General features: G+C 37.8%; 1 protein-coding gene across 3 annotated transcripts; it reads right to left on the reverse strand.

Moving 5' to 3' along the window:
- Window positions 1–1,116: 1,116 nt before the first annotated feature.
- Window positions 1,117–14,849, reverse strand: LOC120764946 (activated RNA polymerase II transcriptional coactivator p15). 3 transcript variants are annotated; one of them, XM_040089122.1, is made up of 5 exons: window positions 14,764–14,849; window positions 12,736–12,808; window positions 10,953–11,072; window positions 3,277–3,385; window positions 1,117–2,438 (listed from the first exon to the last, which is right to left on the reverse strand). In XM_040089122.1, the coding sequence occupies exons 2-5, from the start codon at window positions 12,805–12,807 to the stop codon at window positions 2,359–2,361; spliced, it is 381 nt and encodes a 126-aa protein (XP_039945056.1). In that variant the 5' UTR covers window position 12,808; window positions 14,764–14,849; the 3' UTR covers window positions 1,117–2,358. The 3 variants fall into 3 exon arrangements, with proteins under 3 accessions (XP_039945056.1, XP_039945057.1, XP_039945055.1); XM_040089123.2 differs by lacking the exon at window positions 14,764–14,849 and adding an exon at window positions 14,171–14,202; XM_040089121.2 differs by lacking the exon at window positions 14,764–14,849 and adding an exon at window positions 13,942–13,990.
- Window positions 14,850–15,287: the final 438 nt, after the last annotated feature.

The raw sequence follows: 15,287 nt of genomic DNA on the forward strand, positions 1-15,287 counted from the left end.
ATGTATGTAAACAATCCAAGAATAGAGAGATTTGATGGACAAGTAGAACACCTTTTAACTAATCAGTAGAGTAATTGGCAAGAAAACTATTAACCAATTAAAGTTACACACAAGGTCTGTAAAAACTGTATAAAATGAGTTGTGTGAATAAAGAATTGAGCTTTTGCCACATGAAGAAAATAGAGTCTCAGCTGACTTATTAGAACAAGCACTAAGTACTTTCTGTACAAAATATGTAAGTGTAGAAAAACACCCCACACCCAAGCAGGTGTTTCCATATAGGGGAAGGTTTAAGACTCACCCCAAGACCTTTTAAGGGAAGAACACTAGAAATTTCTTTGCTTGCCTGGCAGTAATTGGCTCAGTGCCAAGACAAAAATACTGATAGGTCTCTTTACCTGTTCCTCAAAAAAGTAGCTATTCTCTATTGGGCTGTTTGCCAAAAAACCCACCTAAATCGTTCAATACTTAAAGGAGAGCACAAGGCTTCTCAGTGCATTCTCGAGGTGTTATAGCAGGTGTGTGGGACCTGTCCCAACACTGTGTTCGGCTTTGCTTTATTCTTTTATTTCTACATTGTTTTCTTCTTTTATTAAAACCTTTTTGCTTTTTCAAGACATACTTGACCATGCCATCTCGCTAGTTATTTAAGCCATTTTCTGTGAGGTGCTGGTCACCCTCAGAGGTATTGAACCCTCGAAGAGCTGATTACACCTGGCTCTTCGAGAAATTCAATACAACAGTTGTGCGCATGTAAGCCACACAAGGCAAGCCAAGTTAAATGGTTTGGGCAGGCAGTGGGGACAGGGCAGAAGCACGATAGCCAGCTGTCTTGGCTGAAGCAGTCTTAACCCCCTTTGGTTGTTTAATCTGCTATAGCCTACTTTAAACATCATTGTTTACATAATACTCTCATTTGGAGCTTTTAAATACTATCTTACTCTGAGGTATGTCTATTACTGTAAAAGTTTATGCATCACTGTTATGAATGAGAAGGGAAAGCTTAGACAAGTGACTTTACAGGTTTCTGGCAGTAGACAGCAGCTTTATTGAGGCAACCAGCACCCCAAAACCCACTCCTGCTCACAAGTTCTTAATAATGACTGATCAGGCCTATTACAACATGAATTATTTATTGCACAGGCCAAGGAAAACAGACTTAAGACTTTAAACAGACTACTTACTACACAGGATAACACAAAAAGAAATTTACAAAAAGAAGTACTAGTAGATAAAATACAGTGCACAATCATAAAGGTACCTATGCTACAGCTAGAGAAGAAATAATATAGATTAGGAGCCAATGTCACCAATGAATTATGGTGGTGTGCAAAGAATCTCCTAATTTGTCTCAATCCCAGGTAAGTATCTCAATGCAAACGTCTCGACGTCAAGAATTCTCTACACATTCAGAGAATGTATAAGAGATTTTTGATTTCATGAAAATCATAGTGGTCTTGTATAGTTGTAAAAAGTGCTTGTCTATCAGTCACTTATTTGTGGCTTATCCTTTCCCACCATTCAAGGAAGGATGTTTATTGCTGACTCAGGGTGTCTTCAGGTGAGATAATTCATCACAAGACAAACCATTCCGGCCTAACTTAGCCACGGGGGAAGTAGAGAAATCTTTTGCCATGTCAGGGGGTGAAAGGTCCTGTCACAAACACATTCAAAATCTAGGGTCTAAGAACAAAATCTAATTGTATTTTTTAAGTCAATCAAGCTATAGAAAAATGGGAAGAAATAGTGTGTGGCTTGTTTTCAAATGTTATTACTTAGCATAACACTTCATGCAAGTAATGCAAAAAAGACTATATACTCAGGACTGTTTACATCTGAATAAATACAGTAAATTAGTAAATACAGTATTTATCTACAAAAATGTGTTTTACCAGGTATTCACTGTTTGTATCAAGTCTTAAAGCTGAAAGCTGCCAGGGCAATACCAAAGAGTATGAAAGAAAAAAAAAAAAAAAAATTAAAATGGAGACATTTAAGGAAATCTCCTCAGGAAGAAAAAAAAAATCACATTAATGGTCAACTAAACTAAAACTAAAATTAAAGCTATTAGGCAAACTTACTAGCATCTTCAATCAAAAGGCCATAAACATCTATGCTTTACATATTAATTTTATACTATGAGGTGAAAGCAACACATTTCCTTTTAGTAATGTATACACAAATAGCCTCACTCAGAATACACTTTTAATACACATAAAGTATTCATTTTACAGATCATTTTGTAATCCAAATAAATATACAATAGCTTGGAAAACAATATTTTAGAAAATAAATGCCAGTGTAAAAAGACCACTTAAAACAACTGAAATGATAAAAGGTTTCTGTATAACTCTGTATTTACAGTTTCCTTACTGCATCATCAATATCAGAAATCTGTTCTTTCAGCTGGTTCCATTGTTCTGGATTTAAAGAAATACCTGAAATGCATTAAAAAGAAATACTTAGGGGAAAAAAAAATTGTAGTGCAGAATCTTGCATAATTACTGTCAAGGCTGGTTTCATACAGTGTATGTCATGTCTATTAATGCTTAACCTACTCAAGTGTAACAACCACCTCGGTTACAAAGAAATTACTCATTTGAAACACTTCAGGTAAATTTTAGACCTTAGCTTATCCCCTTACAAAGAAAATGAGTGCAGTATAACAAATTCATTCACAAGTGTTAGGCTAAACACAGAAATACAGTGCTGGCCTTGACAGAAGGCAGTACAAAAGAAACGAGGAAATCAACCATGTTCCTGTTGGCTTCTAAAAGCCATACCTCTGTGGACTGAACTTCTACACACTTTTAAAGTACCATAATTCTGGGGTTTTTTTCCCCTCACGTTTCTTAAAGGACTGTGAATAACAAGCTATAAGTAACATTTTGGAGAGACTATTACCATTCCCTAGCACTCAAAAACTGACATGGAACTCCAATTGTAATAAAAGCAAGAAGTGAAGTTAATTAATGGGAAAATGTATGGCTATGTATATAACTCCCATACCAAATCTGTTTGTATTCGATGCCTTGTTTCCCATAAATTATGGAGGAACCATTTAGGAAAACAGACTCAGGCAAATGAAACCACTTTGATTTTGTTTACAGTCTACAGATAAAACTAATTATATGTTAAAATGTAAATCATTAATGAAGTAAAAATATTACTCTAAAAATACCATGTAGTAACAAAGTATAGAAATCTGATACACAAAGATCTCTAGCAAACTGCAGACAATGTTTTAATACAAAATAACATGAAGCAAAACAATACCTTTTCTGCCAGGCTTCATTTCACCTTCTTGATCCATCCAATATTCTCTAATATCAATTAAGACTTTTCCTTTAAAGTCCCGAACACTGACATACCTCATTTTGCCAATCTGTCAAAATGCATATAATGATATTTTTTAGATATTTTACATATTACAGCATTCACTTTTCCCAGCAGTATCAGACACGTACATGTGACATTGCACACTGCAGCTTATTTTAAACACCAGTAAAACAACTACATCAAGAGCTTAATTCAGAGCAATCAGTAGGCAAATAAGTAATTTCAGTATAAATAGATGAATGATTTAAAACCAGTTGAGCATTCAGGATTTAATGATCAATGCAAAGTAGCTCTCTCCTAGAACATGAAAATGCCTGTCTCCTTAACAAGCTTATATCTTACAAAACCCACTAATTTACTGTTTTCTGAAATAAAGTTTTGTCTCTATTATAACCATCTTTGTTAGTAACAGTTGTAAACAAACAGGGAAGAAGGAGTTCTACCCCCAAATCTAAGTTTTAGTCCATTCCATATGTACAGAAATCAAATTAGATATTCACATGAGATGGGCCCAATTTCTAACTTGTTCCCTCCCCCATGCCTTTTTTTTTTCTTTTTTAAAACACAGTAAATACAGATGGAAACAGAAGTAAGCCACCAACTGCCCCATGCCTGCTTCCACCAGTTCATTGGGACACTCTTTTAGAACTGTGGTTAAAAGACTGTACCAAATGTTCCCAAAAAAAACCCTATCCAAATACTTTAAGTTTACCAACATAGAAATAGTATGAAATGACTTTAAAATATCAGATTTTCACACAGTGGTTTAACTGAATTATGAGGGCTTTCTTTTTTATTCTCTGAAGAAAGGGCAAAGGGAAAAGAGACAACAGGCACACTATATATTACATTATTTAGGCTTTATCAAATTTGAAAAAAATTGATTAAAAAACTATTTGTTCACATAAATTCAAAATATAATGTGAATTTGAGAATCAGAGATTTGATAATAATAAAAGCACAGTTAAACAATTAATGTAAAAAAAAATCTTAGTATTTTGTATGTACCTTGTGGACACACTTTGTGAAGAAAGAAAACATAAATTAAACAATTTTTAAAAGAGAATATTCCTTCCTGGTAAAACATTAGTTTTAGTTTTCACCTTCCTTAATTTATACATCTTGCACTTTGACATAATTTACATGGGGACAAAACACATCTTACTAGCATTAGGTCTAACCAGAAAGCATGAGCAACTCGCCAATCAACTAAAACCATCCACAAATGCTTAAATCTGAAGTACTAAGGCCTGAGCAACAGGCCCTGAGCTAAAGTTGACCTCTAGATGAACCTTCCAACCAAATGTTATATGTATCCACTCATTAATGAAGTATTATTAGCAATATGATATATGTATCCACTCTGGCAAAACATGTATTTACCTTTCTGTATTTAGAAACCAGACAAGGCCACATCTGGCCTTGTCTGGGGTGTAGGATCAAAGACAACTCCCCTGGTTCCTCCTTGAGCCCTGGGCAGGCTTTGGGAGAAACTTAACAGGAGAATAAAACCATATGTTCCCACATTAGAAGTAATGGTAGCTTTTTTATTATGAAAGCTGGGCTACTCTCACAGCAAAGTCAGAAGCCTCTTTGCCTGCAAGGTGGATGCACCACAGAATTTCCCAGTTACTGGGAGTGGTTAGCCAGTCCTTGGCTGTGACAGCTTCCCCCAGCTGATGATTAAAGGATATCTGGATGAAGATGTAAATTATTAGGGTAACTGGCGATTTATCTTTCTTAATCACTATAGGCAATCTTCTGTAGTAATGATTAGGTGCATTGTTTAGCTTATCCTTTTGTAATTCTTTGCAGTTTTGCATTATAGTAAATGACACTATTCCTTAAGTTGGTGTCTGTGTCTGGTGCTGACCCTACCCACCAGCAAAACAAAGTCATAAAAGTTATTTCACGTAAACAAATAGGCTTTGTGCTTGCTTAAACTATTTTTTCTTCTTATGCAGATCATGCTATTTTAGCTCTAAAATTCATTTTTGAACAATTAGGACCTCTTGAAATAGCATAAGCCTGAAGCAGTTGTTTTCCTACTTCAAAGCATCCTTTAAAATAAAAAGTTTATAAAATAGCATTTTGCGATTGATTTATTAAATACTTTCACAGCACTACAAATTTAACATTCAAAAATAAGGTATTATGTCATGGTAGCTGAGTTCTTTCAGACCAAACTTGGTAACATGTCCAAGTCCATCAGCACTGCTGGAAAAGGATATCCTAAATAGCCTACATGAACAAAATTTATTGGTTTTCCCTATAATGCTTCAGTGACTTTTAAGGTCACTTATAACCAGCTTCAAGTGGTAGTACTCCTCAACACCTATTTTTTTTTTTTTCCCCCAAATCTATCAAAGACTATTAGTCCATTGCCAAGTAACTCCAGATTTACTTAAAGAATTTACAGTAAAATGGTGCAAAATTTGACTATTAAAGATAAGGCTCATGTCTTAATTCAACTACAGTAAGGTGAGGGGCAATAATACAAAGTACACAACATTTATTCAGTCAGTAAGGCTACCTTAAATGTAAACAGTTCCATATGAAAATGCTAAAATTGTTAGATTTTACAACACTGTCTAGATTTCAGCTGAATGCTCACATTAAATTTCAAATGTTTAGGTAAACTCAATGCAAAACTGTTGCCACTGCTGAAAAGCTTTATATAGGCTTTCAAAGTACTGTTTAAAAAATTCAGACCTAGCTTTTGGCTAAGCAAAGTGATGTTTCCTGAAGTTCAGTTACCTGCAATTCTGGCACTAAATAATTTCCGACAAATTCTTTTTCCATGCAGCAGCTGATTGACCTAGAATAATTTCACTCCTCTAAGACACCTTTGTATCTCTGTAACAACACATTAATATTCCAAGGGCTGCATTAATTAATAGCAGGGTAGCTGCTGTTCAACCTTCATAAACAAAATCATATGGTTTTGTGCTGGTTTTGGCTGGGGTAGAGTTCATTTTCTTCCCAGAAAGTTTGGCTTGCACAGAGCCAATGCCTTTTCTGGTCCTCATACAGCCACAAATGGCAAGGAGGCTGGGGGTGCATGGGAGACTGGGAGATGACACAGCCAGGACAGGTTACCCCAACTAACTAAAGGGATATTCCAGAGCATATGCCATCATGCTGAGTATATAAAGTGGGGGGAAGGAGGAGGAACAGGGGGACATTTGGAGTGATGCCATTTATCTTCCCAAGTCACTGTTGCACACGATGGGGGCCTTGCTCCCCTGGAGATGGCTGAACACCTGCCTGCCCATGGGAAACAATGAATGAATTCCTTGTTTGGCTGTGCAGTGCTTGGTTGCTGGCTGGGGTGAAAACACATCAGCTTTCTATTAAATATTACAGCTCCTTAGACATATTATTCTTTTAAATTAAACACAAGATACTATAAGCATTATTTCCAGGTTTCCATTTCTTACAGTAAAATACACTGAACTGTGTCTAGGTTTGTTTCACAGCTATGCAACTGACTTCCTGTATGAGTTTCAGCAACCATCTTCTTCACCATTTTTCTTCCTATTTCCCTTGATTAAACTGTATATATATTGTTGAAGAAAAAAAACAGCAAAAAATATCCTTCTTTCTTACCATAGGTATAGCATTAGAAGAAGCACAATAAGCTAATATAAACTTCTAGAATAGAGAGACCTGCAAACAGTAGATCTGTAATACAGCAAATTGGTTTAAGCAAATTAATTCTGAAACTTAGGTGGTCACTGATGCATTTCACAATGTCCTGGTTCCAGCCATGATGGAGTTAATTTCTGAAGTAGCCATCAGGTGGCATGGCTAAGACAGGGAGGTTATTCCATAACACTTCTCATCACTGCTAGAGGCAGGGGAAAGAGACTGTTGCTTCCGAGGAGAGGGGGTTCCTTCCAGTCAAGATAACATGACAGGGTAGCTGTCTGGTATTGTTCCTTGCTGGGGGCTTTCCATGTAAATAACTTCTTTTGTATACTTTTGTTATTAACATCATTGTTGTTATTAACATCGTTGTTACTGTTCATTTTCTTATCTCATTGCTGTTTCCAGTAAATTGTTCTTATGTCAACCCATGATCTTTGCCTTTTGTGCCTCCAGTTGGATGGGGGGGAAGAAGGAGTGTCACATGGGTGGTGGGTTTTTTTGTGCAAGGACTAAATTGGAGAATACTATTGCTAAACAATGACACACATTCCAGAGCATCACAAACATATATTACCTACTTTCAGGAGCCTATAATAGGTAAAGATATTACACCAGGAAAATTAAGAACTTATTTCTCACAGGTGAAAAAAGCAAATTTGACCCAAACTTAAATTAAGGGGGGGGGGAAGAGCCACACATGCAACAGGCAAACTACTTTTCAAGTAACAATTTCTGTGAAATGCCCAAACATGTAATGCGGTTCCACTCTGGATAATTAGTATTAATACTTTAACCCATCAGCATTAACAAACCTAATCCAAATCAGGCATAGGATGACAGGATTTGTCAAAGTAACCAAGGTACATGATGAACAACTCACATTGGCTTGAAGCCACAAACAGGAATCTAATGTAACATGAATAATGCTTGTCGTTAGGGCCTCTAGTAATACACAACAAATAGGAGTAAGGTAAAATTTCCATAGCCCAACTGCACTCAAATCCTTTAACAAATTCCAAAGTATACCAGGCTATCTATAAAACCTAAAAAGACCATGATGTAAATAAATAAAATATACTTGGTCTCTTATACTTAATTCCCTTCTTCTTACAATTACTTTATTCTTCATAATTAGTTTCAAGAATACCATTATACCAATGTTAGTTTCAAACAAAAATAATCAAGTGTAGATCTTTATGAAAATGCTCAATCTTCTAAATACAGCAGTCACAATGAGTTCAATATTAAAGGAAGCTGTATACTTTAAGAACACAGCCCAAAGGTGTAGAACAGCAAACCACTAAGTTTCATGTCAGTTGCTATCATTCCCAGACACAATATGGATGCCACAGAATTTCTGACTATCATATAAATGCTTTACAGCCTCATTTCCATCGACTGAAGACACTTGTAAGTTATGCTGCAAAATCACTTGCACACAGATCATTTTTATTACCATGGGGAAGCAGAAATGAGATTCTAGTATTATTAATATTCATAGAACGAACAAAATAATACCTACACAATTAACATGCAACTACATCATCTAGCATGCTCCCTTGGTTAGAAAGGAGAGGGGGAGCATCCTCAGACCTACAGTGTTATTTCTACACTGAAAGAGGTGCATCTTAGTTAACACACAAGCTGATGTTGCATGAAAAAAGAACACACATAACGCAAACAATCTAAAAAAACTTTTGTTGTTGAGTAATTAAAGGCAGGCAGAAACTTAGGAACACTGATGGTTTAGGTCAGGATGATACTGAAATTTTTTTCTGCTTTGTAGTCAACACTGGAAGAATCCTGCTCTTAGAGTAATATGCGTCCTTGTAAAAGTCAGTCTGAAGTTCCCCTCATTTGCCTCACGATCATTGCGAGGACCCTGAGGACCCCACTGCAGTTCTGGCCTGCTAGAGGTGGATGCTTGCCAATCGTCCGCAGGTGCATTTTCCTGTGTCACCACGCCACGGTACACTGGCTTTGAGCAGTGTAATGGCAATACTGTACCTGAAGTTTGCACCTGCTTTACAACACTATCCTATGAATTTCCCCACCTCTTGGCCAAGTGGACTTTCTGAGGTAACTTTGGTGGTCCCCCAAGGAAAATCCCTCATCTGCTTCACAACCACCGTGACAGATGGAGAGTGACGCCCCCTCCCAAGGACTGAGATTGAGACCTCTATACAAAGCCCCTCTCAAGGACTGAGACATGAGACCCCTGCAACCCTAATTCAGGGGGTGGGGACTGACTTAACTGAAGCGAGATGTTTGCCTGGAGGCGTGATCATTGGACCAAGAAGACAATGGCTCTCGCTTACTGCTGAGAACATGGACTACCTGTTCCCCCTTGGTGGCTTCAACAGACTTATTCTTATTACCTGTTCCCCCCGCGATGGAGGACTATAATAAAAACCCCTGAGTTAACCAGAGACTTTGAGAGACTCTCCCCGATGTGACAGGCAGATCCATTGACCAGACCATGAGGACTTCATCTCCACATTTGGTAGCTATATCCCCTTTTTCCTCTCTATCTTTTTCTCTCAATCCTTCTATCGCATTTGCTGTGGTCAATCAATAAAAGGTGCATTTGTTTTGATTAATACTGAAATCCCCACTATGTTGTGTTTTGCACTCTGAGATCGATAAACGAACCATCACGACTCCCGCTTGTATGAGCAGCTCGTGACAGTCCTGTACTGTCTGTTTTTAGTAACTTATTACCTCGGGTCAAAAAAGGTTGAAAGAAATCAGAGCACACAAATACTTTTGCTTTTATTTGAAAATTTTTTTGCTTTGGTTGGTTTGGTTATGGTGGTTTGCTGGGTTGCTTTGTTGGTTTTTTTTTCTCTTTTTTTTTCATTGAGAGGGCATTAAAATTATTTTTTCCCCAAGGCTGCAATTTCTGAACTTACTACAAAAAAAAAATCCCAAACATATAGGCTTTATGCCATGTTTGAGTTCTAAATGCAGTTCCCCTCATTAGATGCAGAAGATACTATCTCATTTTTCCTACATGGATCAAATCATGCCCCAGCAGAACTAAATGTATTATATTCTTTCTTCAATGGACAAGTCCAAGTAGTTATGCCCAGGGTCTTAAATTGAAGCTCTCCCTCCAACTACATATAGAGGAAAGTGAAAATTGACACAGGCCTTCACTAATTTCCCCCCATATATTACTTTGCACAGCTACAGCCCAAAACCATTTCTTTTACCTTACTCAGTGTTGGAACCATCTTATTAGGCATCTCTGATTCTAAAGTTTGTGAAGAGTTATGTCAAAGTCTCTGAGAATTTAAGTCCCTTTCTCATTCTCTGCCCCTTTCAAGCCAGCTAGTCAGACATTTAATAAATCTTGATCTACACCCCTAAAAAAAGGAATTCTGAGCTATGCATATTCTTGCACAGTTTTCAGCATTCATTGCTTCCTCAGCTAAGCCCAGGATATGCAATACCCTGAACTCACAAATGTTTCTGGCTACTGAAAAAATGTACATTCATCCTATTTTGACAATGTCAAAAATTGCTATATTTTTGGATTTTCAGTGAGAAAAACCTGCATCATAAAGGAACAAGCAAAACTTATTCCAAGATATTGTCTTAGAAGACAGTAGCCAAGTTTCCTTGATCTAGCTAAATAGGAATTAAGAGTCCATATTTTGGGTTTCTAAGACTGTCCTGATCTAATATTTACAGACAAAATTACTACCTGGAGAATTACCATATGCAAAGACATGAGGGTTAGAATCAATTACCACAACTCTGATTCTTTTACTCTATTGAAACCTAACAGTGCTTTTTCTCAGCATCTCATCTGCATGCTAGCATCATAATCCCCTTCAACCAAAACTTCAGGGGACCAAGCTTTATGCTATCATGATAGTCACATAGCCTCATAAAATTTCTACAGATTATTATATAAATGGTTACCTTAACTAGGTTTTAAGAGTCATCAATTTTACCTGAAACATATTCTCATCTCTGTTACTGCTTTGCTTAGAAGAAGCTGCACCTTTTGAACTTTCACCAGTTTTTTGTTTCTTAACGGGCTTTTCTGGAGCTACTTGCTTTTTCCGCTTTGCCTTGGAGCAAGAATAAAAAAAATTCATGAACCACAACTCATAAGTTATAAAAAAAGTTTATGTTAGAGGTCACAAACTACTATTATGCAATACACATTAACACCTTCCTCCTGTGAAGGCAGGAATCCAATACTGTACATTTAGATGGGAACAACAAAAAATAAATCTTCAAATAAGACTATTTCTGCTCTGAGTGATGCTTACCATAATAATTTGGCTTTAAAAAGGAATTAATTAGATCAAAATACATTTCAAAAAGCTTACTTTCTTTGTGCAGTAATACTGTCAGTTTTAATTAAAATGTTAAAGTCTGATAGAAGTTTCACTTTTCAGAAAGTGCAATGAAAAATGGGGAACAGCTAATAACTCAGGTTAAAAAAAAAGTAGATAAGATAATGAAAAAAAAGGATCTGAAAAATCAAATCCAAGAGAATTTTTTAAAATTGAAGTCCAATCTCTGTTCATAGCATGATAAATTAAACATGTTTGTAAAACATTCAGGTGATATCACCTGCAAATCAGATTACTTTATTAGTAGATGATACAGAGCATGCTACATTTCCACTAATGGTTATATAGTAATCATGCCCAACATAAAGAAAGAATAATACAAAAATAGCAAAAATTATTCTCACCTGCTAGAATCATATTGTAGATAACCTCTTTTAAAGACAAACAGCTCAAAAAATTATGGGAAGTTGTCATTAAAAAAACCAAAAAAAAAAAAACCAAAACCAACCACCTGACTGTCTACTGAAGTTGATTGTTAGACTATGTCTTATCAGGAATATATTTCCTGAACAACAACAACCACCAAAAAAATCACCTATTTTCTCTTATATTAAGATTTCACAACATACCTAATTTGCTAGGTGCAACCAAGTCACATTTTCACATTTGAACCAAGTCGGTAAATCAGACTGTCTCTTTGCAAACCACACTAAAAGACCCAATGCCTGCATTGCCACCTAGCATTTCTTAAAAAGATAAATTGACTGATGTATTCAATTTGTTTGCAATGACTGACACATCTATACAAATTTATAAATTAAGTCACTATTAAAATAAATGAAAACATTACATTTATGCATTTAAAACAGTTAATGTTAAAATTATCAACTCAAAAACATTCCAGTTGGCTCTGCTTTTAAGTGAGAAACTAGCAGATAGTATTACAGTAAACATAAGACTGAAACATAAAAAAGAATGTGAGCAAGATAAGCAAGTGGCACATGGACGACAAGGCAAGTGGAGGTTTTTGTTTTGGACTTGCAAGTTCCAGATATCCAAATGAAGGTGGGGGGGGGGGTCCTCAAAATTAGTTCAAATTCTTGCCGCCAGAGGCAGCTAAAACAGAAGCCATCTATCACCTGCTACAAATCAGCAAAGAATTCCAGGAAGCTTGTGGCTAGATATACCATACAGAAAAACATTAAGGAAAATGCATCTTAAGAAAAAAGTGTACTGCAAAGCAAAAAGCATCCACCCAAACCATAATCTGGGGGGTTGGGGTTTGGTTTGGGAGGGGGTGTTTGGGGTTTAAGTGTCAGATAAATCATACGGAATAACATGCATCTTGTGATATAACACTCAACTAATACCTTAACCCCAGCCTGAAACATAACAGTTAATACAGTAGTTATAAACTGCATATAATGTTCACCTTTTTGTCAACTTCACTATCTGAATCACTGGCAGATGAGCTTGAAGACACAAGTTCCTTTGACTTAGGCATTCTAGGAAGAGAAAGATAACATGAGACCACTATACAAGGAATACATCCCATTATGGCTAGAAAGGAATCTTCAAACCTGTTTATAAAGGCTCATCTTATTCAAAACCCTCCTGAAGACTTTCCTGCCTTTTCATATAACCTTTAATACACATTGTAGATGTAATCACAAACACCCTTCCCTTTTATAGCTCCTCCCCTTTTTGCTGTGACTGCCTTATATGCAGTATTTTAGATTCTGAACTACTTACAAAAGGACAGTTTTTCACCTGTTTCATATTCTCCCAGGTATAGTAGATACTATAATAAAAAAAAAAGCAATACAAAACTGGTGTCCAGATGAATTCTCAACATAACATTCATAAATATAAACAATTAAGGCCCCAGCACTACATATATTTACATGAGCATTCTGCCTAGCTGAAAATGCAAGTAACAGCTGCGTAGTTGTCACAGATGAAGCTAAAGTTCCCATCAGTAATACAAAAGTCTGAAAATATCTGAGTTACAGAGAACTACAGTACTGCAATTAATATTTCCATTGCCACTTTACCACAGTCACTACAATATATTCATTTACTAGACAAGTGGACACTTTCCACTTTAATGCAACTTCCCTTGAATGCATGCTGCCAGGTGTACTTCTACATCTCTAGTACACAAACATGATTAGATACATCAGTTGAACATCTTGCCTGCTACTAAAAACTAACAAATAAATAGCTCATTTGTGATTTCAGAATAAAAAAGAAGCATCACAGGGAGAAACTGTATAAAATAAACTAGCTAGGAAAGGCTAATAAAGTATTAAAGAAGCATACCTCAGGAAAGAAAAACGAATAGCAGTGTTTTTAAACTGGCAATGAAATAAATTATGTGCAAAGGAAAAAACAGTCTGAATAATAATAACGGAACAAATGTGGTTCTAAAGTAAATTCTATCGTAATAGTTTGGAGCACAACGATAGAAGCTGTAGCACTGAAAATGAAACAGGGTATGGGAAGCACACATAAACCACACTACAGGACGGAGGCAGGCAGAGGAGAGCTGGAACGGGACAATGCAAAAATAAGCACAGCAATGACACGAAATAAGGAAGCCGAACAAGAAAAGTCTGATACGCGGAGGGCAGGATACCTGCAGAGGACAACTCCAGCGTCCATACCAGGAAGGGAGAGTAGCAATATGGAGGAAGATGGGGGCGGAAACTACAGGAAAAAGGAATGGGGTGGGGTGGGTGTCCCCTCGTGAGAAACTAGCAAGCAGAGCGTGAGGACACCGAAGCACCGGGGAGAGCAAGGGTGGAATGAAACTGGACAAGCGAAGACAAGGGAAAGTAACATGAGAAAGACAAGGGAGTACGAACTAGGAACACCAGATAGGCGGATGCCTGCCGCCATTTTCCTCTCCTCTTCCTCTTTTCTATGGCTCGTGTTGGACCCCAAGGGAAAGGAGCGAGGGCCCGGCAGAGGGGCGCGGGCAAAAACACCCAGGTCCTCCCAAGGCAGAGTGGCAGCAAGAAGGATGCAGGTTACCGACGGTGAAAGAAAGACAACACAACATACACCAAAAAAAAAAAAAAAAAAAAAAAAAAAAAAAAAAAAAAAAAAAAAAAAAAAAAAATCGGGGGGGGTCATCAGCGGGCAGGGCCTGATCCCAGTGCGGAGTGAACGGAGCTGGGCGGTTCCCCACCACCATTTTCTCCCTCACTCAAATCCTCTTTGCCCCCCCAACATGGCAGCGGCTCCTACTCCCGCTCCAGGCCCGTTCCACGGCAGGGCATTTCTCCCACAGAGCATAGCGGACACTCGAGAAAAAGGGAAAGCCTCACTACACGGTTACCCAGCGCGCTTCTCTCACACCAGGCTAGGAGATTCCAAGCGCCCTACAGCTGGGGGTGGAGAAAAGAGAACACGGCAACAGCCCTAACTAAACACACAAAAGAACCCAAGTACTCACTCTCACTTCACGCACAGCTCCTCTACACCGCGACAGAAACAGAAGAGATTCATCGCACAATCCCCACCTCAGCCTTACACCACGTGGGAGGGAGGAGGGGAAGGTGTTTAAAGGGGACGCGTACCTTTCTAACTTGTTCCTACCTGCCCCGCCCCTGCTAGGACAGCTGCAAAAAAAACCAAACTGGCTTCCACGGGGCTAGTCAGCCGCATAATTCCAATCGAGGGAGCCCTATGGGACCGATGGCAGGGCTCTACCTGGAGCCAGGCCCCGTCAGGACTGCAGACCTGCTGAGGGAAGGCCTGCACTCCACTTGGGGGCTGTGAGAAGGGACCGAGAGAAGGGCCCTTAATATCAAAAAGGAACCTTTAAAATAAATCTGTAAATAGTTGTTTTCTTTTGCATGCTGCAGCAGTTCCTCGATCTCATTTAGAACCTCCCCGCCTGCAGCTGTGCCCAAGGGAAGGCGAGGAAACACGCTGAAGTGGTGCAGCTGCATTGACTTTGAATACTGAAACCGCAGC

The sequence above is a fragment of the Hirundo rustica genome, chromosome W, assembly GCF_015227805.2.
Source record: "Hirundo rustica isolate bHirRus1 chromosome W, bHirRus1.pri.v3, whole genome shotgun sequence".
Taxonomy (NCBI): domain Eukaryota; kingdom Metazoa; phylum Chordata; class Aves; order Passeriformes; family Hirundinidae; genus Hirundo; species Hirundo rustica.

Coding starts and splice junctions, on each gene's coding strand:
- LOC120764946 (XM_040089121.2), bottom strand. CDS start 13,967: ATGGACGCTGGAGTTGTCCTCTGCAG. Junction 11,073..12,735: donor ATAGTGAAGTTGACAAAAAG/GTGAACATTATA, acceptor TCTTGCTCCAAG/GCAAAGCGGAAAAAGCAAGT. Junction 2,439..3,276: donor AATGAAGCCTGGCAGAAAAG/GTATTGTTTTGC, acceptor AATGCATTTCAG/GTATTTCTTTAAATCCAGAA.